Source organism: Pristiophorus japonicus, chromosome 4 (assembly GCF_044704955.1).
Source record: "Pristiophorus japonicus isolate sPriJap1 chromosome 4, sPriJap1.hap1, whole genome shotgun sequence".
Classification (NCBI taxonomy): Eukaryota; Metazoa; Chordata; class Chondrichthyes; family Pristiophoridae; genus Pristiophorus; species Pristiophorus japonicus.
In genome coordinates, this window is record NC_091980.1 from 235,419,519 (window position 1) to 235,444,544 (window position 25,026).

The window sequence follows — 25,026 nt, forward strand, 5'->3', positions numbered from 1 at the left end:
AGCTGTTCCAGTACAGCTATAACACTGGCATCTATCCAACAATGTGGAAAACTGCCTAGGTATGTCCTGTCCACAAAAAGCAGGACAAATTCAATCCGGCCAATTATCATCCCACCGATCTACTCTCAATCATCAGCAAAGTGGTGGGAGGTGTCGTCGACAGTGCTATTAAATGGCAGCTGCTCACCAATAACCTGCTCACCGATGCCCAGTTTAGGTTCCACTAGGACCACTCAGCTCCAGACCTCATTACAGCCTTGTTTCAAACATGGACAAAAGAGCTGAATTCCAGGCAAGATGAGTGACTGCCCTTGACATCAAGGCAACATCTGGCTAAATGTGGGATCAAGGAGCCCTAATAAAACTGAAGTCAATGGGAAAACTCTCCACAGGCTGGAGTCATACCTTGCACAAAGCAAGATGGTTGTGGTGGTCGGAGGTCAATTATCACAGCCCCAGGACATCACTGCAGGAGTTCCTCAGGGCAGTGTCCTTGGCCCAACCATCTTCAGCTGCTTCATCAATCAGCTTCCCTCCATCATAAGGTCAGAAGTGGGGATGTTAACTGATGACTGCACAGTTTTCAATGCCATTTGCAACTCCTCAGACAATGAAGCAGTCCCTGCCCGAATGCAGTAAGACCTGGACGACATTCAGACTTGGGCTGATTAGTGCCAGGCAATGACTATCTCCAACAAGCAAGAGTCCAACCCACTACCCCTTTATGCCTATAGAAGACTCAGATTCCCTTTTATGTTAGCTGCCAGTCTATTCTCATACTTTCTTAGTCCATCTTATTTCCTTTTTCACTTCCCCACCTGGTTCTCACTTGAATGCTCAAACTGACATCTGTCATACACCACTTTTACTGCTTCATCTTACTCTCTATCTCTGTCATCATCCAGAGAGGTCAGGCTTCGGTTGCCCTACCTCTGCCTCTCGTGGGAATGTACACCGACTATACCTGAACCATCTCTTTAATGGCAGCCCATTGTTCGATTAGTTTTGCCTGACAATCTTGGATTCCAATTTACCTGGGCCAGATCCATTCTCAACCCACTGAAATTGGCCCTCCTCCTGTTAAGTATTTTTACTCCAGATTGCTCATCTTTTTCCATAGCTAATCTAAACCTTATGATACTATGATCACTGTTCCCCTACTGACACTTGCTCCACTCTACTTACCTTTTTCCCCAGAACCAGATCCACCAATGCCACCTTCCTCATTGGGCTGGAAAAGTACTGATCGAGAAAGTTCTCCTGAACACATTTAAAAAATTCTTCCCCCTCTCTGCCCTTTACACTATTACTATCCCAGTCTATATTATGATAATTGAAGCCCCCATTATCACATCAGTTCTTGCACCTTTCTGTAATTTACCAGCAAATTTACTCCTCTATATCCTTCCCAGTAGTTGGTGGCCTATAGAATAAACCTAGTAGTGTAATGGCACCTCTATTGTTTCTTAACTCTAACCAAATACATTCTGTCCTTAATCCCTCCCAGACATCCTCTCTCTCCAGCACTAATATTCTCTTTCCCCCCAACCTCCTTTCTTTTCTTGCCTATCTGTCCTGATCAGTTTATAACCAGGAATATTTAATACCCAATCCTGCCCTTTTTTGAGCCGGGTCTCCGTTATCACCACATCATATTCCCATGTGGCTATTTGCGCCTGCTTCATGCATTTACACACATGCACCATGGTCTATCTTAGACCTTCTTGTATTCTCTGTTACTATTTCTTACTCTAGCACTATGTGTCTCTCCCAATCCTATGTGCACCTTGTTTCTCCTTTCTATTGCTATATCCTGGTGCCTATCCCCCTGCCAAATTAGTGACATCCTTGACCCTGGCACCAGGGAGGCAATGTACTGTCCTGGAATCACAACGTACCACTCCCACCCCGGGAGCGGGTTAGTCGCCTGACCCCACAACTTGCCTCCGTTAAAACCGGAAGTGGGCAGGTTGGAGGCAGGTTGAGGGCAGGAATCCCATTTTTAACAATTTATCTGCACCCACGCTCCAAACCCACTCTTTTTTAGGGGAAAATTCTGGTCCGTGTGTCTATGATTTTCCAACACAAACTGCTGGCAGGCAAGATTTCTCACTGCCAGCACATATTCAGAAAATTTCCCAGAATATGCCTGGAAAGTTCCAGTGGCATAAATGTTAAGGATGCTAAAATAAAAAATTATGAATTTGTAGTCATAAATACTATCTTGACAGTTGCAGAGCAAGAAAGCACCAATAATGGATTTCACAACTCTAAGTGGTTGTTGCACTAAATAATTACTCAACAGTCTCAGCCCTGCTTTTGTCAGTCGAAATTAACAGTGAACAGGTCAGGAACACCATGATGAGTTAAAACAATTTATAACACTGTTTTTCTTGAATTTGGATTAATTTCTGATACGGGAACAGTAGCATAGTGGCAATATTACTGGACTAGTAATCCAGAGGCGTGGACTAATGATCGGGAGATAAGAATTCAAATCCCACCCCGGCAGCTGACCAATTTAAATTCAGTTAAATAAATCTGGTATAAAAAGCTAGTACTAGTAATAGTGACCATATGACTACTGGATTGTCCTTAAAAACCCATCTGGTTCACTAATGTTCTTTAGGGAAGGAAATCTGCCATCTTTACCCGGTCTGGTCTATATGCGACTCTAGACCCACAGCAATGTGGTTGACTCTTAACTTCCCTCTTAAATGGCCTGGCAGGTTACTAAATTGTCAATGCGGCAGCTCGCCATCTTCTCAAGGGCAATTAGAGATGGGCAATAAATGCTGGCTATGCCAGTGATGCCCCACATCCTGTGAATGAATTTTTTAAAAACCAACACTTCTATTATGGAATAGCATGTTGCATCATTTTGTATTGTGTCATGAGGAATTTTATTGGAAAATGTGTTGTGAATTTCCATTCTCATCAAAATAAGCAACACCAGTTTTGGGAGTGAAATCATTTCCAATTTTTGAGAATCAAACATTCTTAATTATTTCTAATGCCCAATAAGTATGAAAAAGTAACACAAGTAAAGTAGGAGTGCTTCTTTGAAGTTGGGGGTTTGGGTCCAGATGCACTTATGAGTCCGCTTGGTAAGAATTTTAGTTTGCATCTGACCCATGTAGAAGAGGAACTGAAAATGATTGATACGGATACTTGGAATATCCAAATTTCATGCTCCAGTACTGGCATCCTATATCTTAACTACCACAGTATACCTAAGTATTTATATACAAAAAACAACCCCAAGCAGGGATAATGATAGAAAGACATAAGAACATAATAGGAGCAGGAGTAGGCCATACGGCCCCTTGAGCCTGCTCCACCATTAATGCAATCATGACTGATCCGATCAAGGACTTAGGTCCACTTCCCTGCCCGCTCCCCATAACTCCTTATTCCCTTATCGGTTAAGAAACTGTATATCTCTGTCTTAAATTTATTCAATGACCCAACTTCCACAGCTCCCTGAGGCAGCGAATTCCACAGATTTACAACCCTCTGAGAAGAAATTCCTCCCCATGTCAGTTGTAATCGGTGGTTAGTGGTGTGCCACAAGGATCGGTGCTGGGACCACAACTGTTTACAATATACATAGATGACCTGGAAGAGGGGACAGAGTGTAGTGTAACAAAATTTGCAGATGACACTAAGATTAGTGGGAAAGCGGGTTGTGTAGTGGACACAGAGAGGCTGCAAAGAGATTTAGATAGGTTAAGCGAATGGGCTAAGGTTTGGCAGATGGAATACAATGTCGGAAAGTGTGAGGTCATCCAGCTTGGGGAAAAAAACAGTAAAAGGGAATATTATTTGAATGGGGAGAAATTACAACATGCTGACGTGCAGAGGGAACTGGGGGTCCTTATGCATGAATCCCAAAAAGTTAGTTTGCAGGTAATCAGGAAGGCGAATGGAATGTTGGCCTTCATTACGAGAGGGATGGAGTACAAAAGCAGGGAGGTCCTGCTGCAACTGTATAGGGTATTGGTAAGGCCGCACCTGGAGTACTGCGTGCAGTTTTGGTCACCTTACTTAAGGAAGGATATACTGGCTTTGGAGGGGGTACAGAGACGATTCACTAGGCTGATTCCGGAGATGAGGGGGTTACCTTATGATGATAGATTGAGTAGACTGGGTCTTTACTTGTTGGAGTTCAGAAGGATGAGAGGTGATCTTATTGAAACATTTAAAATAATGAAAGGGATAGACAGGATAGAGGCAGAGAGGTTGTTTCCACTGGTTGGGGAGACTAGAACTAGGGTGCACAGCCTCTAAATACGGGGGAGCCAATTTAAAACCGAGTTGAGAAGGAAATTCTTCTCCCAGAGGGTTGTGAATCTGTGGAATTCTCTGCCCAAGGAAGCAGTTGAGGCTAGCTCATTGAATGTATTCAAGTCACAGATAGATAGATTTTTAACCAATAAGGGAATTAAGGGTTACGGGGAGTGGCCGGGTAAATGGAACTGAGTCCGCGGCCAGATCAGCCATGATCTTATTGAATGGCGGAACAGGCTCGAGGGGCTGGATGGCCTACTCCTGTTTCTAATTCTTATGTTCTTATGGCCCCTTATTCTAAGATTATGCCCCCTAGTTCTAGTCTGCCCTATCAGTGAAAACAGCCTCTCTGCATCCACCTTGTCAAGCCCCCTCATAATCTTATATGTTTCGAAAGATCACCTCTCATTCTTCTGAATTCCAATGAGGCTGAACCAAATCAACCTTTCCTCATAAGTCAACCCCCTCATCTCCGGAATCAACCTAGTGAACTTTCTCTGAACTACCTCCAAAGCAAGAATATCCTTTCGTAAATATGGAAACAAAAACTGTACGTAGTATTCCAGGTGTGGCCTCACCAATACCCTGTATAACGGTAGCAAGACTTCCCTGCTTTTATACTCCATCCCCTTTGCTATAAAGGCCAAGATTCCATTGGCCTTCCTGATCACTTGCTGTACCTGCATACTAACCTTTTGTGTTTCATGCACAAGTACCCTAGGTCCTGCTGTACAGCAGCACTTTGCAATCTTTCTCCATTTAAATAATAACTTGCTCTTTGATTTTTTTTCTGCCAAAGTGCAGAACATCACACTTTCCAATATTATACTCCATCTGCCAAATTTTTGGCCACTCACTTAGCCTATGTCTTGTTGCAAATGTTTTGTGTCCTCCTCACATTGCTTTTCCTCCCATCTTTGTATTGTCAGCAAACTTGGCTACGTTACACTCGGTCCCTTCTTCCAAGTCATTAATATAGATTGTAAATAGTTGGGGTCCCAGCACTGATCCCTGCGGCACCCACTAGTTACCGATTGCCAACCCGAGAATGAACCATTTTTCCCGACACTCTGTTTTTTGTTAGTTAGCCAATCCTCTATCCATGCTAGTATATTACCCCAACCCCATGAACTTTTATCTTGTGCAGTAACCTTTTATGTTGCACCTTATCAAATGCCTTCTGGAAGTCCAAATACATCACATCCACTGGGTCCCCTTTATCCATCCTGTTTGTTACATCCTCAAAGAATTCCAGCAAATTTGTCAAACATGACTTCCCTTTCATAAATCCATGCTGACTCTGCCTGACTGAATTATGTTTTTCCAAATGTCCTGCTAATACTTCTTTAATAATGGACTCCAACATTTCCCCAACCACAGATGTTAGGCTAACTGGTCTATAGTTTCCTGCTTTTTGTCTGCCTCCTTACAATTTCTCTGACATCACCACAAATAGAAATAATGAACTTGAATTTATATAGTGAGTATCACATCCTCAGGATGTCCCAAAATATTTCGCAGTCAATTAATCATTTTCAAAATGTAGTAACTGTAGTTTTGTTGGAAAATGCTGCAGCTAATCTGTAATTAGACTATTATTTCCAGGGTAAACGGGATACACTGCAGCCATCTGAAGCATCGCACTTGGTACCAGCTAGTAACCAGCTATTCATTGAAAGGCACCAGATCGATTCATCTCAATAAAATTCCATTCCACTTTGTGAAAGAGTTGTTCAATTGCTGCTGCTGTTGAGACAAGGGGCTGGATCTCATGGGCAATGTAGTATTTTGATGCAGGTTATCAGTGCTCCTTGCATCGTCTTTCATACATCCCTGGGTGCACCACTGTAGAAGGGAAGGTCACAAAGATGATGGCCCCAAATTTAAAAAAACTTAAGATATGGGCTTAGATTTTCAGCTGGAGCTTTGCAGGTGAACCAGCGTAACTAAAGAGGAATGCAGAGTAAGGTGCATCAGAAACCGATCCTCTTGCTTCCTGTTGTTGCCTGCCATTTCAGGAATTTCTCGCTAGAAGAGTATGGGGAGGAGAACATTATGCTTGCCCATATGAGGGAAATATATAATGGATGTATTTGTGCCATAGCAATACTAGTCACAAGGATACTTCTTTGTCCCTGATGTTCAGCACTGCTATGGGCAGAGGAATTGCCTTGAAAATTTAAACAGCCAAAAAGCTAATGCAATGGATTGCAGACTGGTCCAATGCGTATAGGTTTTCAATTTTCTTAACACTTTATCCAGCAGCAGAAACAACTGGCCAAGCTACATTCCAGCAGGCCTCTGGATCTTGCAGTCAAACTCTGCTCCTCCTCTAATCACCAACCAATGGAGGCTGAGAAGCCTGTCTGGAAAATCCAAGCCAAAAAAAAAAGGCCATGGTCAAGGTCACATCGTAAGGGCATAGGTCTCACTTCACCGCAATTTTTCTGGCATAGCAGCCAAGTGGAAGGTCCAGAAGATAATGTCCATTGTGACTTTCACCATTGGCGACTCGGGCTTACGTCTGCAGCTGATGAAGGGTGCTGGAATGAAGAATTACCATACTGTATTACATAATTTCCAGTCGGGATACAGTAGATTAGATCAATCAGAAATCCCATATATAATGCAGTGCCTTACTGGGATTTTGGATTCTGGTCACCTATGAAATCATAGAATAGAATCATAGAATGGTTACAACACAGGAGGCCATTCGGCCCATTGAGCCTGTGCTGGCAAAATATGGCAACAGCCTTATGCAAGAACGTCTGCAATTGGGACAAACATTCACATTTCACTCGAACATCTAAGTATATTTGAGTACAATCAGTAAGATGGCCACACACACTCATTTCATTTTATGTTGACTAAATTTCCTTATGCAGACATTTTTTAAACCTGTTGCCAAAATCGTAGTGTTCAATTGATTTGTGATTAGGAAGTTTTCTATAAATTGTGTAGGTGTTTGTATGTACACAACAGTAATAAAGTTGTCTTCATAGGATAGATGTTAATTTTATGTATCAAAACAAAGTCAGCAAGATCCAAACCATAATGCCATTAAATCTGCTCAAAGGGAGAGAGTCCACTTTCAAGAATCACAGAACATTTTTGGAACTAGATGAACATTTTCATTTAAACAAAATGAAGGTGCTGTTATACAGAAGAGAATGCTCACTGATATCAACCAGTATCGACAGATATCATCACAAAATATTGGATTGTGGGAGTGAATTTTACAGCATTAATAATGAATGGAAGAAATTCAGTGGGACATGCAACACAATTCATCTTTAAGGTAAGATTAACTATGGACTGATTTTTATTTTTAAGGATGCTACTATGCACAATCCAAGGCAGAGATTTTCAAGGGGGTAAATTAAACTTTTGGTAATGGTATAAAATGGGTGATATCAGATCAGTCACGCATTAATCTTTCCATTGACGTCAATGAAAAGGAAAATTGAATGAGGTGTAGAACGAGCCGCTGATCAGATATTGCCTGCTTTACGCAATGCCTGAGAGTTAAAATTATCTCCACATGATTTACCTTTGAAGGTCAAAGATGTAGGAAAGATTCATCAATTAAGCCAGTGTGGGCAGTGAGGTGACATTTTCAAAGTAAGCGATTCCCTTTGTCCACCTAACTGAATGGGAAAACTGAGGGATACCAAGGATTTGTCTTGAGTAACATGGAGCAAGTTCTTGTAATCTCTGTACCTCTTGCATCATGCTTCATATTTGGAGAAAAGTACCAAAATTATACAGAACAGATGCAACACAATAATCCAACATTCAAACTAAAATATATCCAATGCATAACTATTTCTGGAAATGTCTTTATTAGCATGTGATAATACATCACAAGAAATCAGTTAGCATCTTAGGCACCAGCAAAATTCTTTCCAAACCAAAATTAAGTAAAGCTACTAAATTTTAACTAGAGAAATCTCAATGACACACATTTGAGAGGCAAATTCCTGAAAACGTAATCAGAAAACCTTAATTCTGTATGTATAGACATTAACATTGGTGTGACAATTGATGAAAAAAATCAAAAAGGCCATCTTTTCACTGACATGTTAATTGCATTTTTTAAACTAGCAAAGAGGTTACAAAGATGGAGTTAGCTGCAGGTCATGTGACAAGTTTGACATTTATGCATAATATTGATGAAAAAAATTAACTAGGACTTTTCCCCCCATTTTGTAAAAATCTTGATTATTGTGTAATACTTCAGTTGCTGTAATTTTGCCAGCAAGATTTATTATAGTATTGTTGAGTGTTCAACACTTCACTATAATACTTCATTAGTAATAGTGGGGTTAATCTTTCTATATGCATATTGGAAATAAATATAGGTCAAGCCTTTTATTATCTTGTGTATTTCCTTTTAACAAGTGTAACAGCTAAATTATATACAATCAACAGTGTTATAAAATATAACATGGAGTGTAAATATATTAATCTTAACTGAACTTTCATGAACATATTTTCACTTGCAGTGAAAAGTACCAGTGGTAATAAAAGATTAAAATACATGATTCTAAAGGGTAAAATCTTGTCACTTAACTTTTAATCCACACTAAAATTAAGAAAATGCAATAAAAATATGGATAATGCCACGATTAGAAGCTCATGGTAATACTCAAGCCTCAAAATTATTCTGTACATAACAAGCTAATGAAACAGTACAATCATATTATATTAACAAGTAATCAATACCAGCCAGATATGCAAATCTGTATCTCGACCTCAATTAAATAGCTGGAAGCATCATACATACCAAAACAAAGTTTTATAAATTAAAATAGGTATACATTCTGCAATGAGACCAAGTTTTTTTGAAAGTTCTGTTTCAGGCAACACTTTTGTGGGGATGACAGTATGTTTTTATGGATTCCCTAAAAGCCATGTCAAAGTAAATGGTGAGAGAATGAGTAATGTAGATATTTTGAATGCTAAAGCAATAATCTTGGCTGTTTCCCATGATTATTTTCATCTCAATTCTAAAGAAGACATCATTAAAAGCAAGTTACCATCTCAACTTCCATTCATACTAAACTGCATGCCCTCTCCAAAAATTAACCCTGAAAATTATTAGGAACCATTTCAAAAATGAGTGTTCGAAAATATTACATTATAAATAAATACTTTAATTACAGGTCAGCTGTTAAACTATTTTAAATCCTTGGTATCTTTTCACTTTTAAACTTTGCAATCATTCCAGTTTACCAGAACCTACCATAAGGTAAGCCCACAGCTTTGTTACTGCTCATATGCACACTGCTAGGTCATACAATGTATAATGATCAATAAAAGCTCCATCCTCGAGTAGTTACTGACATTTATGTAAATATTTGTAGTTTACTATATTTTAAATGGTTCTAAAACAGATAGAAGATGGGTGATTTAGGTAACACACTGTACAGCAGAACTGAGCAGTACACTGAAAGTTAGAGCCAATTGACTGGATCCCTGCGGTAATTATTGGTACTATAAATAGTATTTAACGTCACACTGAAAATGCAACAGCAAAAGGAAAAAACTAATTGTTACACAACACTAAAACCAATATTCATAATTCAGTTTCAGTTAAATTGTAACAATTATTCTTTGTGTACTATGGGGGGGGGGGGGGCGGTAGGGCATCACAGCTAATCTCATCATTCAAAAATTAGAATAATTTCAAAATACAATATTGCATTGAATTTCAGCAACAGTTTTGCAAAAGATTTGTAAAGCTTTTAAAGAGTACTTCTGTATTTAGAAAAACATCCGCCTTGCCATTGATCTCTGGTGCAGAATTTAGCTTTTCAATATTTACCTGCACACCTGAGAAATGAAACCAAATTACAGTGAATGAGCAGATCATTGCTATACACGCTTACTAAAAGAGAGCATGTCTAAATAAGTAAATACTTTACTGCTAAGGTTTACACAATAGCCATAAAACAATTTACAGCTTCACCTGGACAGGCCATTCAAGTATATACACAATATATTAAAATCATATAAATTATAAAACTATACAAAGGGCACAGTGTAGCAAAATAGGTTAGAATAGGATAACTTTCCCTATTTTTAGTTGTAGCTTTTATGAATGGCTCCTCCAAATTCTGCACCCATAAAACATTTATTAATCATTATCATCCACATCACAAGTACCTGTGTTCCACACAATCTGCTCGCCCTCCCAACACTTTTAAAAATAATGATGTCAATCATCCAGCAACAGTGGACATCCAGCTACAGTGACAGATTATTTTCACAGTATTTCTCCCAAAAAGTTTTTTCTTTTTGTCCTCCTTCAACTCTTCATCAGTCAATTGGTCCCTGGAAAATTAGTTTAATGATGCCTTGCTCTCCATTAAGTTGTATAGCACAGAAAGGACATGCTGCATGGAATGCATGAGTACCATGTGGTAATGGAATTTGTGACCAGTATTTTGCTGTTTTCTCAGAGCATACATGTCCACATGGGCTAAATGTATGTGTTGGAGGGCCTGCATCCACATAAAATCCTGCCTCACAACCTAGCCAAAGGGGCACATATGGGCCAACAGTTCTGCACATGGGACATTCTCGCTCATTGGCTTCTGTGTCACTGCGATGTCCCCAGTTGTGGTAACCATGGACATGACCACAGCTGAGGTAAGCCCAGGGCTGTTTCTCTTCCACAATGTCCTTACGATTGATGCTGGGAAATGCTAAAGTGTTAAGCCCAACAGGACACTGAGGTCTAGCAGCATTTATCTCCTGTCGAAGAGCCTCAATATGCTTTTGGGTAGGAGTATGGAACAAGCCGTCTGCTGTTCTCCACAGAAGTGTTGCTCCACAAAGATCAACAAGTGAGCCGTCTTGAAGAACATTAGTTTCAATCTCCACCTAAGAAAATGATTAAAATGCAACATACATATAAGAAATTCCTCCCATTAATTTTTCACATAAACACCTTGTAGCCACAGCATAAGCAGTGAAAATAATAACACAAATATAATCCCATGGTCTTGTTTTGTCCCTTCCCAATGATAAATAGAACACCAAGTATACAACTGAACCACACAGACCAGGAAGGTCCAAGGTTTTATGGCCAATTTGTGCTGTTAGTCTATCTCAGTAGGTATGGTAACAGGGATGTTACAATTGTTATAATTACACTCCCCCAGTGACAGGGAAGTAGTTTAACAACTGTTGCTCCTATGATGATTCAGTTGGTTAAGACAATCGCTAGTCTGGGATGAAGCGAGAATGAGTTAGGGGATCTCAGCTTGAATAGATAGCAGGGACACCTTTGAGTTAGTGAAAAGGCACTAAATTACTATTCAGAAATTTCTGCTGGAAGTGCTTGTACGTCAGAGTTGGATGAGGGGCAGATCAGGGTTGGCTATGATCCCACGACCATCAAATAAACTGACAATACTCACTGTCTGCACTTAGACAAGCAAAATGGCATTTGGGCGAGGTACTGAGGGCTCGATAGTGTCCCAGTAAGGAGTCAACACCTTCAGGAGAGGAAATAATGAGAACAAACTGGCAGTCGGGGGAAAGTCAGTGCTATAACTGAGGGAACTGTTGGAAGGAGTTACTGAACCATATAATATGAAGGATGTGAAAGTATGCAGGATTAATCACCATATTTCTTAAATTAATTCAGCTCAATAACTCCTTACAGTGAATTCTGCAAATAAGATCATCAGCTCTGAACATTTCAACAGTTTAAAATAAACAGACAAAGAAAACAAAAATTAAACTTTACAATCATGAACGTTCAATCTTTGGACAAATCATGTAAGATAATCTAGACAATGAAGCATGAAGCCATTTTAGGTTACCGCACTTTGAAATAATTCTCCGATGTTATGACTCACCTTAAACTACTGACATATACATACAGTCCTCTACCACCAAGAAGGACAAGAGCAGCAACATCATGGGGACACCATCATCTGTTAACTTTCCCTCCAAGTAACATACCATCCTGACTTAAACATATAATGCTGTTTCTTCACCAGTGGTTCAAAATCCTGGAATTTCCTACCTAACACTATTGTGAGCATCATCATCATGAAAATGAAACCACTACAGTTCTTGTGGAGAAGGTGCACTGCTACTTTCTCAGGGCTACTAGGTATGGGTAATAAATGCTGCCTTGTCGGCATCACCCACATCTCGAGAACCAATTTTAAAAATGCAATTATCGACAGCATATTCTTGTAATAAGTTTCACATTGGAACATTTTTTAAACAAATACACAATTCAGAATCTGGCATTTTGCTACTGAAGGAATACCTTTCACAAAGCAACTTGATAATAAACCACTGTAGAAGCAAACTAGTCAATAAACAGAGTGCAATTTTCACAGTGATTTACTTGACTTCTTTCAATTTAGTATACTGTATTCGCTGCTCACGATGTGGTCTCCTCTACATTGGAGAGACCAAGTATAGATTGGGTGACCGCTTTGCTGAACACCTCCGTTCAGTCTGTAATTGTAACCCTGAGCTTCCGGTCACCTGTCACTTTCATTCTCCACTCCACTCCCACTCTGATATATCCGTCCTCGGACTCCTCCACTGTTCCAATGAAGCTCAACGCAAGCTTGAGGAACAGCACCTCATCTTTCGTTTAGGCACTTTACAGCCTTCTGGATTCAACATCGAGTTCAACAATTTCACAGCATAACCTCTGGCCATCTTTGGCTCCCCTTTCGCCCCCCCCCCCTCTCCCCTTTCCATCTTATGTTTGTTTCTTCTTTTTCTCTTTGCCTGTAATAGCAGCTGGTCATTATTCCGCCATTCACACCCTATCCAGCTTAGCCCTTTTCTAACTTCTGTCATTACCATTTCAATTTGGCCCGTCATCCCATGTCTCTCTAATCTCCTCTCCTGCATTCCATCCTATCACAGACTTTCCCTTTTGTTCTTTCTTCTCTTCCCCTCCCCCTATCAGTGCTTAAGAATGTGCTCTTTTTGAACATTTGGCAGTTCTGACGAAGGGTCATCGACCCAAAACGTTAACTTTGTTTTTCTCTCCACAGTTGCTGACTGACCTGCTGAGATTTCCATCATTCTCTGTTTTAATAGTCATTAAACACCTTTTTCTGTATTTTTCCACATCCTTCTTTTGAATTTGTTTTTACAAATAGAATTTTACAGTATTATATATTTGTGACTGGGCAAACAATACGTTAAATAACTTCAAAAGACAAAGAAAGCCATGGGAAGAAGTTGCAGTACAAATTACTTCAAGGTAAGGTATCTATCTCCCACTTGGTACATTTAAAAGCGGTGTATTTCTCCTCTCATGGTGACCTGCCATTTTAGTTCTGCTCCAATAATCTGTTGCCTGGCCTGTGTATGCTTTGGTGTGCCGACAAGCATAATGTGAAAATTAACACTTCCGATTGATGGATCCAGATGATACTAGTAATCAGGCAGTCCCTCCTATCGAGGATGACCCGCTTCCACACCAAAAAGGGATGAGTTGACAGTTGTCTCAATGAGGGACCTGACATTCTAGGTCCCAAACTACATATTGAAGGGTGGAAGATGCCTGTGCGTGGATTTGTTTAACCTGGGGTGGCCGTTGCACACCAGCCTACTAGATTTTCCCAGTTCAAGGTGCTCCAGCAATTTGTAAGATACTGCATAGAGCCAACAATGGCATACATCATCAGGGTGGAAAAGGAGATTTGAAATAGGTGTTCATAGGAACAGAAAAAAGCTACTAAACAAAAATATCTCTCACCAAGTAAACAGTACTTTATAAAAAGTGTAGATGGAGCATTCCGCTCTGAAAGTAGAGTCTTTCTTTTTTGAAGTCATTAAACTAGATCAACTATTAGCATCTAGCTGCATATAAAATTTGAACTAATATTTTTGTACATGACACATGTGCATATTTGGGAAATGCACTGATAATTTTTGGCAACTGCAAGTTTTACTGATTACTTAATATGATGTCCAAGTAATGTATAAAATCGTCAAATTTGAGATTATAAATTGGTGAGATTTGTTTTAATTCAGAAATGCACAATTGAACAAAATGAAGCTCTTTAGGTACTTTTTAGTCCCTGCTAAATTAATTAATCTCAACCCAGTGACCTCACTCCTGGAAAATAAATTGATGAGAACACAGGGCTGCTTAGATGCTCCCTACAGTTGAACAGCATATCAACACGTGAAGAATGGGCACATGGGTAAGACAACAGAGAATTGTTCAATATATTCCACAAGCACTGACATCAGTCATGGCTTTTGGAAAGGAAACAAGCAGCGAGAAAGTTTTTTAAAAAAACAATAATTTATACAAGGATTTTTGCACTGAATTGATGCGGTTATATTCAATGCAATAATCTTCTGATACAGCAGTTAAATTGCACTCTAATTCAGCTGCTTTAACTCCTGCAGAACCACTTAGAGGGGTGGCTTGATACTAGCATACCACTATGACAGCTCCAGTTCAACAGCTGGAATCTGTACAATGTGATAGGACCCAATAGCCAGGAAATTGGACCCTGTTTTTCGGGTGTAAAACGAGGGAGGAAAATATTTGTAGTGCTATGTCCTATGTCTCAAAGATGCTTGAAATATACCTGATCCCATATTTGGTCAAGTGATATTCAGGCATCACTGGAGGCCACCTAAAACAGGCATTAGGGCCCTCATTAAATATCATCCTGTTTCAGGATCCTTCTCCTAAACTGGTCAGTGCGGAACACTCAGGTACTCCTATATTTTCTGCGGCCTAACAGCCAGCCACTAACAAAAAGGGACTTTAAAAAAAAATGTATACAGACCTTCACGTGAGCCAGGAGGATCAGAAGTGCTCCTTCGGCTTTACAACACTACTGTAAACTGCTGCTGGCCAGTGCTAGCCCCCTACCCCAGGACTTGTCTGAGGGCCAGTGTTGTCAAGGTAGTCGGCCTCAATTGGAGACCAATTCTGTTGCTGAAGGTACAACAGGCGCCTGCAGCTCGTTAGAATGTTAATGAGGTTTGAGGCCCAAATTCAGGTGAGTCATGGACCTTCAACTTCTGGCATGTGCTTCTAGTGTACTAGGTCTGAAATGGCTTCAACGAATTTCTAGGAGATTTACTAGAACAGAGTAGCATTGAAAAGATTTACTGGAGCAGGATGGACTAGAGGAATTTACTGAGCAGGGCAACGACGGAAAGATTTACTGGGGCAGGGCGGCGTTGGAGAAAATTATTTCAGCAGCAAGAGACAGTATTTGGAACAGAGAAGTTGGCACTGAGCAGGCGAGTGGATTCATAAGTCACTTATACGCGCAAATAAATAGCAAAAAACCCAACCCTATATATAGAAACTTTGCTGTGCAAATTGAAAGGGGAATTCTATGTTTTGTTGCTTTATTGCTTAAAAACTTAAAAGTCTGTCATCAATGATTTAGAAACTAAGCAGGTACTTATAAAGTAACAGGAAGCACAACAGAATATTGCAATGGTTTCTAACATCCTTAATACGTCTATTAAGAAAATGAAATTTACCAAGGCACGAATAGTAATACATAATTGTTTTACACTAAACCTGAGTTTTTTGCAAATTAATTCCAATCTTAATGAGGTATGTCCTAAAAATCAATACTCCATTATCAAATTGAATCATTCAAATTAACCTCAACCTAATTGTAATCAATTCCTATCATAAGTCGTCCAACAGAATCAATTCTTTGGCAAGAATTAGGAAATGGTATTGTCTTAATTGCCCCTGAAAGCTATGCCTATGTTGGATCACAAATTGCATTCAATAATGAATTGTAGCTGTTACTTCAAATTTAATTGAAATTAGACAGATCATGCACAAAATCTAATGAATCTTCTGCAATATCTGATATTTCCTCCCTCCTAAATTTATCAAATCCAGGAAAAATGCAAGCTGGTTTGCTGGCAACTGAAATGTTTCTTTTTTTAATCTTATATAGCTAGCACCTACAGAGTTTAACATATATATCATAAAATCAAATCAAGGAGACTTGATAAAACCCCATTTGACAAGATTCATTCTACTGGACAGAAAAACTACAATAGCTATAGACAAATATAAAATGTTCAAAAGTACTGTAACTTTGTGATATTCCTCAGCAAAACACATTAAATTAAATATTTCTGTCTCAAAAAATACTTGCAATTTTGATCAAGAATAGAAATAACACTTTCATCCAATGGGTTTTGTCCATTGTTTTAATTACAAATGTGCTCATTTACAAAATCACATTTCATCAAAATTAGTTTATTAATAGGTGAGTGGATTCATAAGTCACTTATACGCCCATATAAATATTAAAAAAACCAACCCTATATATAGAAACTTTCCTGTGCAAATTGAAAGGGGAACATTTTAAGAATGAAAAAAAATACTGAGTAGAAGAACAAACTATCCTGTGGCATTGCTCAAACTGAGTCAAATGACATAACACTGAATTTTAATCTAAAAATATGGGCGGCTGCAGGACAAAGGGAAGTTAAACTATTAAAAATCTGAATCCTGATCCCCAACCCACCCACTTCCAGGTGTAACGGGGGCAGAGACAGGCTTATAACCCGCTGCCAGGAGGTGGGTTGGCATTTTAAATATAATAATGAGGCCCAATGCTCAAACTGACATCCGTTTCAAAAGGGAACTGGATATATACTTGAAAAGAAAACATTTACAAGGCTATGGGGAAAGATCAGGGGAATGGGATTAATTGGATAAGCTCTACCAAAGAGCAGGCCCAGGCACGATGGGCCAAATGACCTCCTTCTGTGTTGTATCATTCTCTGATTCTATGAAAATCTTTTTATTGATCTTTATATTTTTTGCTAATTTTTTTCTCATACACCTCTTAGCCTTTTTAAATTCTCTTTTTGTAGTTTTCTTTTATTTTCTGCATTTTACATTATACACGCAGTAGCGCTAAAAGTTTTTTTTTGTTTTAGTTTCAAGTCTAATCTAATCCTCCTATTCATCCACGGAACTGCAGCCTTCGATGCACTCCCTTTTTCCTTATTGGAATATACTTGAGTTACACCCTGCCCATCTTCTATTTAGATATTTCCTATTGCTGATCTAAAGTTTTGTCAATTTGCCTTCCATTTAACTGGGCAGAATCCCTTTCTATCTCAGTACAATTTGCTTTTTCCAGTCTTGCATGTGCACAATAAATGCAAATTAACAATTTTGGCACCAGTTAGGCCTTCTCATACATATGTTGTAAATTTCATGTCATTACATTTTTAAATTCATTTTATTATGCTCATCATAGATGCATATTTATCTTCAAAAGATGAAGACTCTACAAAGAATGTAATTTTTCTTCTTCATTCCATATCCTTCACACAGTGCTGGAGACTAACCCAATGGTTGGAGACAAAGAGGAGGGATACCATTGCATGGTAAAGAGACCTCAGCTGCCAGACAAACTGGCCAAATACTGTATGCTGCCAAGTCTAAACCGGAGTGCTAGATGAACAGTAGATTGCAATAGCTTTGAAAACATTATTTATCGTTGATAGTGCTATTACTCACTAATAACCTGCTCACTGATGCTCAGTTGGGTTCCGCCAGACCTCATTACAGCCTTGGTCCAGACATGGACAAAAGAGCTGAATACCACAGGTGAGGTGAGAGTGACTGGCCTTGACATCAAGGCAACATTTGACCGAGTGTGGCATCAATAAGCCCGAGTAAAATTGAAGGTCAATGGGAATCAGGGGGAAAATCTCCACCGGCTGGAGTCATACCTAGCATAAAGGAAGATGGTTGTGGTTGTTGGAGGCCCCAGGACATTGTTGCAGGAGTTTCACAGGGAAGTGTCCTAGTTTCAACCATCTTCAGCTGCTTCATCAATGACCTTCCCTCCATCACAAGGTCAGAAGTGGGGACGTTCGCTGATAATTGCACAGAGTTCAGTTCCATTCGCAGCTCCTCAGATTATGAAGCAATCTATGCCCTCATGCAGCAAGACCTAGATGACATTCAGGCTTGAGCTGATAAATGGCAAGTGACATTCGCACCACACAAGTGCCAGGAAATGACTATCTAATCACCGCACCTTGTCAGTGAACGGCATCACTGAATTCCCCAACATCAACGTCCTGGGAGTCACCATTGACCAGAAACTTAACTGAACCAAACACATAAATACTGTGGCTACAAGAGCAGGTCAGAGGCTAGGTGTTCTGTGGCGAGTGTTTCATCTGTTGACTCCCCAAAGCCATTCAATCATCTACATGGCGCAAGTCAGGAGTGTGATGGAATACACTCCACTGGCCTGGGTAAGTGCAGCTTCAACAACACTCAAGAAGCTCAACACCATCCAGGACAAAGCAGTCCGCTCGATTGGCACCCCATCCATCACCTTAAACATTCACTTCCTCCACCACCGGCGCACCATGGCTATAGTGTGCACCATCTACAAGATACACTGCAGCAACTCGCCAAGACTTCTGCAACAACACCTCCCAAACCCACGACCGTTACCATCTAGAAGGACAAGGGCAGCAGGCGCATGGGAACACCACCACCTCCAAGTTCCCCTCCAAGTCACAAACCATCCTGACTTGGGAATAGATAGCCGTTCCTTCATCGTCGCTGGGTCAAAATCCTGGAACTCCCTCCCTAACAACACTGTGGGAGTACCTTCACCATGTGGACTACAGCGGTTCAAGGAGGCGGCTCATTACGAGCTTCTCAAGGGCAATTGGGGATGGGCAATAAATGCTGGCATTGCCAGCGACGCCCACATCCATGAACGGAAAAAAAAGCAGCACCCGAAGAGACAGGAGAATAATAAGACCCCATAAGATGTCAGCTTAATTTTTATTTTAGACCTTAACCCAGATCATGGCCTTCAGCAGGTCAAAGATTGAGCCAAAATGGAGAAAGAGGAGGCCTTTTCTAGGCCCTGCACTCTACTTACCAAATTCGACATCATTACATGCTACCCTAAGTCTATCACACCTTTCACCAGGCAGTTTTGGGGAGTGGCAGACAGGAAGGAAATGAGCTGAGAAGCTAGATCCTGCTCCCCATCAATAATTACATAAGATGGTCCTTGTGGGGCGGGGGGGTGACAGCAGTAGGCTTCATTACTCAACTTTGGCCCATTTTATGCCACTTTTTGGGCAGGATAGCAGAGGACAATCCAGCCCAAAAAGCGTCAACAAACTACTTAGATTCTGCTGAGTAACAAAGAATTTCGGGGGCGAAATTGCCCCTTTTTATAGCCCCGTTAGCACTTCCGGGGGGCGCTAAAGGGGCGCAAGACAGTTTTTGCCTGGGGGATGGGGGGGTGCTATGGCCTCCCAAGAAATTACCCGGGAGGTTGTGGAGGCGCTGGCATGGCAGTGGCAGCACCGCAGTTAGTGCCTCGGGCCATCACACAACCGCCGATTATGCCATCCCCATGCGCAGCGACCCTTCACTGCCCTGTGCTGACCGCCTAACGCCCCGTAGCAGAAATTGCCCCTCGGGCCGTGAGGGAGGCGCGGGCGGATGTCAACGCCTGGACATCCGCTCTCGGTGAGGTGATTAAAGGGGCGGGCACCAGCGGCCTGGACCCCCATCTTTTTTTGTCAGCCAACTCTTGGGCCGGCTCGACTATGGCAGCCCTAGCGTGGTCCAGGCTGCCATGGTGCAGTCCGGCACTCTATCTTGGGTGCCAGGCTGCTGGCCCGGTCGTACGCTACCCTGGTGGCCCAGTGGTAGCCATTGAAGGCCATGCAGAGCATCCACGTAGCGCTTCCCTCAGCACCCCAGTAGCGCATCGGGACCCGCCCCTACAGAAAGCGGATCACTGGAGATTGCGCTCCACCTCCTTTCAGGGGCGGTAAAAGCCATTCCGCGTTGGCTGTGGGACTTCCGCTCCGGGCGCTAAAAGTTCCAGCCCCAGAAAGGTTACCGGCCCAGAAGAGGTGACCCTTAGTTTCTGGGTAATATACATTGCATGATGCAACATCTGGTGTAAGATCAGATTCAGTGAGCTGGTCAGCAGAGGCATGATGAGCTCAACAGGATGTTCAGGACTTCCTACTCGTCAGTAAAGCTGACATAAAGAATATGGATACAGGAAGATGCTCCTGGAGACAAGCACCCAAAGGTCTTTAATGATGAACAAGAAATTTCAAGTGTCAGCTTGGCTCAGTGCTAATACTCAACTCAGAGTCATATAGTTGTGGGTTCAGGACAAGCACATAAATCTAGGTTGATACTTTAGTGGTGTGCTGAGGAAGTGCTTCATTGTCAGAGGTACCACCTTTTGAATGAAACAATTCCAATGCTCCATCTACCTGTTCAGGTAGACGCAAAAGATTTCATGGCATTTTTTCAAAGAAGGGCAGTGTCCTGGGCAATATTAATCCTTGAACCAACATCAATTTGTGCAATTTGGCTGCTGAATTTGCCTATAAATTAACAGTAACGACACTTCAAAAATAATTAATTGGCTGTCATATACTTTGGGGCGTCTTGAGAACATTAATGGTGCTATATAAATGTGAATTCCTTCTTATCTAATCTGGCCAGAATGGAGTGCTGCTTTTGCAAGTTAGCTCAAACTTTCTTGGTAACAGTCAAGAGAAATGTGAGAATCCTGCAAAACTTGAAATTTTGGACTTTTGTGCAAATCTAGAGCAATGGCTATACCCCAATGCACTTAGAAGGTGAAGGGGTGATCTGATCAAAGTTTTCAAGATATTAACTGGAAGATATAGGATAGTTAGAGATAAACAATTTCTGCTGGTAGGGGGCATAGTCTAAAAATTCGAGCAAGACCTTTCAGGAGTGAAATTAGAAAACACTTCTACACACAAAGGATGGTAGAAGTTTCGAACTCGGTCCCGCAAATGGCAATTGATGCTAGATGAATTGTTAATTTTAAAACAGAGACTGATAATACCTCTGGTTAATGAAAAGCTAAGGGATATGGGCCAAAAGGCAGGTATATGGAGTTAGGTCGCAGATCAGCCATGATCTCACTGAATGGCAGAACAGGCTTGAGGGGCTCAATGGCCTATTTCTGTTCCTATGTGGGCATCACTAATGCTGGACTGCCTCCTCCGACACAGCAGGACACTGACATGCTCCAGCGATGCTTGTATATTTGTATTTTCTCTGGTGTGGTGTGGTGTGCCCCGATGATGGAGTAAATGTTGAACACTGTCCAGTTCTAAATAAAAACAATGGTGCCTTGAAACGTGACTGCTGGACTTTTCCTTATACTCAAGTTTTCAAACAAATCTTCTCTTGGAAGAATCATACCATTCTATGGAGATGGTCCCAATAGGTGCAGGTTGAGAGCCCCAAGCATATCTAACATGAAGGGATGTCATACACAGCAGACATGCACCTCTCACATTTCCCATACCCAATATGAAAACCCAACTGCATTTAACGTCAAAAAGGACATTGACCTCAGATGGATTTCCCAAAACATAAGCTATGCTTGGTTCAACTCCAATGATGTGTGCAGGATACTGATTGAAAAACTTGTATTTTTCTTTGATGTCAAACACTTCTTTTCCACTCAACAACTCTTAACTCTACATAAAGTCTAAGGGCTGGATTTTGGGCTTTTTGGATTTCGGGGCGTTAAAGTTAGCACCTGACCCAAGTTTTGCCGGCAATCTCGCAGGCCAGCTCTCCGGAGGGCGAGTCAGCAAAGTCAGTCTGCTCAACGACAGGCAGATGTGGAACTGGAGTTGGTGGAAATGTCCAGGGAAAACACAGGAATGCACCTTGAGCTTATGGATGCATTGGGACAGATCCCAGGGAGCATCGACAAGCTTACTGCAACTGTTGCAGAGGCAACATCACAGGTTGTCAATACAACTCAGGGCTCCAGCCAGGCCATCATTGCCCACACACACAGAGGCTGGTGGCCTCGAGCAGCGACAGTGGCATTCCAGAGTGCGTGGTGCGTCGCAGCCTCGGGCACATTGCAGGCACAAGCTATGCTTCAGCTTGGTGATGTGATGCGATCGATGACTGCTGCCATCCTCTCTGCGTTCCCCATTGTATCGCTTTGGGTTGTTGGCGGACGGGGGGGGGGGGAAGGTGGGGGGCCTTTGTTCGTTATTGATGTTTATAAAAATGTTTCTTGGACCTTTGCCATTAGTGTCTTGAGCTGGATTTCCCAGTCCTTTGCGCTCCAAGTTTCGCCCCAGAGTAGCGTGAAAGGTAGCATTTCGGTCTCCTGTGCCCCTTCACAACCCTCTGGTCCGTTTTTGAGGTGGCACTCAGCAGCACCGCCGGAAAGAGCTACGCCAGGTGTGCAAAGTCTCTCGTTGCAACACCGTCCGAGTTTTTACTCAAAACCCGACCCGTACGCCTGGAATCACACCTCGCAATGACCACCTGGGAAATCAGTGCAGTCCAACCATGCCGGCGGCAGTGATAAAGGTAAAGTGCTGTACAAGTGAGTGCGAGTGTTTGTTCTTGTAATTTTTTTGGCGATTTTTTTGTTGTGGTGGCGTGGGAAATGTTTTGGGAGTGTTTTTGTGTTTTTTTAAAAAAAGGTTTCTTCCCCAGCTCCGAAGGTCTCTCTCAGAGCGCACATGGCCTGGCACTTTAGTTCGTGAGTCTCCCATTTTGGCACCTCAAAAAGTGTACAACGACTTCCTTCGCATTGCGCCCGATGCAGGGCCCAGATTGCGAAAATTCCTTACCAAAGCACAGACTATTCCCGGCTAGTAACTTTCCTGCCCCCGCCTCCGTTTTTGCCCCAAAAATAGAAAAGCCTAAAATCCAGTCTCATTGCAGAATTCAGTGTAGATGAGTTGTCATGGTGGCACAGTCACGAGTCAAAGCTGCAACCTCACCTTCCCCATTCAAGCAAACCAGTCAATGATGAGCTGGCGCGCAAGGCTCTTGCTGCGGCCGCATCTCCACGCTGCCTCCCCTGTGGTTGTGGTGGATCCGCAATGGGTTCCTTGACAGACTTGTTTTCCAAGTCCCCCTCCTCCTGAAGTGATCCTGCAATCTCTACTGGCAATGCCTGGCCACTCATGATGGCTAAGTTGTGTAGCATGCAGCACACCACAATGAATTCGGAGACCTGTTGAGGGGAGTATTGAAGGCTGCCTCCAGAGCGGTTCAGGCATGAGAAGTGCTGCTTGAGCATGCCAATTGTCTGTTCGATGATGTTGGGGATGTCTGCATGGCGGTCAGTGTAGCGTTGCTCAGCTTCTGTGGTGGGGTTCCAGAGGGGGGGTGGGGGGGGTCATGAGCCAGGTGGCCATGAACCAGGTGGCCAAGCCGTATCTGTTGTCCCCGATCAGCCAGCCCTGCCCTCGTCTTTGTCGCTGAAACATTCGTGACACACTGCTCTCACGCAAGATGAAAGCATCATGTGCGCTCCCCGATAGTGAGCATTCACTGTGAGGATGCGTTGCGTGTGGTCGCTGACCAGCTGTATGTTTAGGGAGTGGAATCCTTTTCGGTTTCTGAAGACCTCTGCGTGTGTAATGGTGCTCGCAAGGTGTTGTGTGCGCAGTCAATGGCTCCTTGAACCTTGGGGAAGCTGACAATTCTTCCAAGTCCTCGCATTCTAGCTGTCCCTGCTCATTGGGAACTTTATCCATTCTGCGTGCGTACAGTGCTCTTGTAACCTGACGAATGCAGCAATGTGCAGCATGCTAAGAGATGCTGCATATGTCCCCTGCTGCTGCCTGGAAGGAGACGGAGGCATAGAAGGCCATCGCCACAGTCACCTTCACCTCAATGGGCAGCGCAGCCCTGTTGGCACTGGTAGGCTGTAGGTCTGCCTGTAGGAACTGATATATCTCTGTCAGCATTTATTTTCAGAAGCGCAGCCCTGTAAACCCGTGGGGGGTAAGGCCTCCTCCCCATACATCTGCGACCTACATAAGAACATAAAAAATAGGAACAGGAGTAGGCCATACGGCCCCTCGAGCCTGTCCCGCCATTCAATAAGATCATGGCTGATCTAATCATTGATCAGCTCCACTTCCCCGCCGCTCCCCATATACCCTTATCGTTTAAGAAACTGAATAAATTTAAGACAGAAATAGACAATGTCCCAGCTTCCACAGCTCTCTGAGGCAGCGAATTCCACAGATTTACAACCCTCAGAGAAGAAATTTCTCCTCATCTCTGTTTTAAATGGGCGGCCCCTTATTCTAAGATCATGCCCTCTAGTTCAAATCTCCCCCATCATTGGAAACATCCTCTCTGCATCCACCTTGTCAAGCCCCCTCATAATCTTAAACGTTTCGATAAGATCACCTCTCATTCTTCTGAATTCCAATGAGTAGAGGCCCAACCGACTCAACCTTTCCTCATAAGTCAACCCCCTCATCCCCGGAATCAACCTAGTGATCCTTCTCTGAACTGCCTCCAAAGCAAGTATATCCTTTCGTAAATATGGAAACCAAAACTGCACGCAGTATTCCAGGTGTGGCCTCACCAATACCCTGTACAGCTGTAGCAAGACTTCCCTGCTTTTTACTCCATCCCCTTTGCAATAAAGGCCAAGATTCCATTGGTCTTCCTGATCCCTTGCTGTACCTACATACTATTCTTTTGCGTTTCATGCACAAGTACCCCCAGGTCCTGCTGTACTGCAATCTTTTTCCATTTAAATAATAACTTGCTCTTTGATTTGTTTCTGCCAAAGTGCATAACCTCACAGTTTCCAACATTATACTCCATCTGCCAAATTTTTGCCCACTCACTTAGCCTGTCTATGTCCTTTTGCAGATCTTTTGTGT

At 42.1% G+C, this 25,026-nt stretch overlaps 1 protein-coding gene across 1 annotated transcript in view; it reads right to left on the bottom strand.

Annotated features, from left to right (window-relative positions):
• Nucleotides 1-8,127: 8,127 nt before the first annotated feature.
• Nucleotides 8,128-25,026, bottom strand: part of peli2 (pellino E3 ubiquitin protein ligase family member 2) — a 198,062-nt gene continuing 181,163 nt past the window's right edge. Inside the window, exon 7 of the mRNA XM_070877899.1 lies at nucleotides 8,128-11,178. Within this exon, the coding sequence (XP_070734000.1) occupies nucleotides 10,612-11,178 (567 nt within the window). The 3' untranslated portion in view covers nucleotides 8,128-10,611. The remainder of the gene's footprint in view (nucleotides 11,179-25,026) is intronic.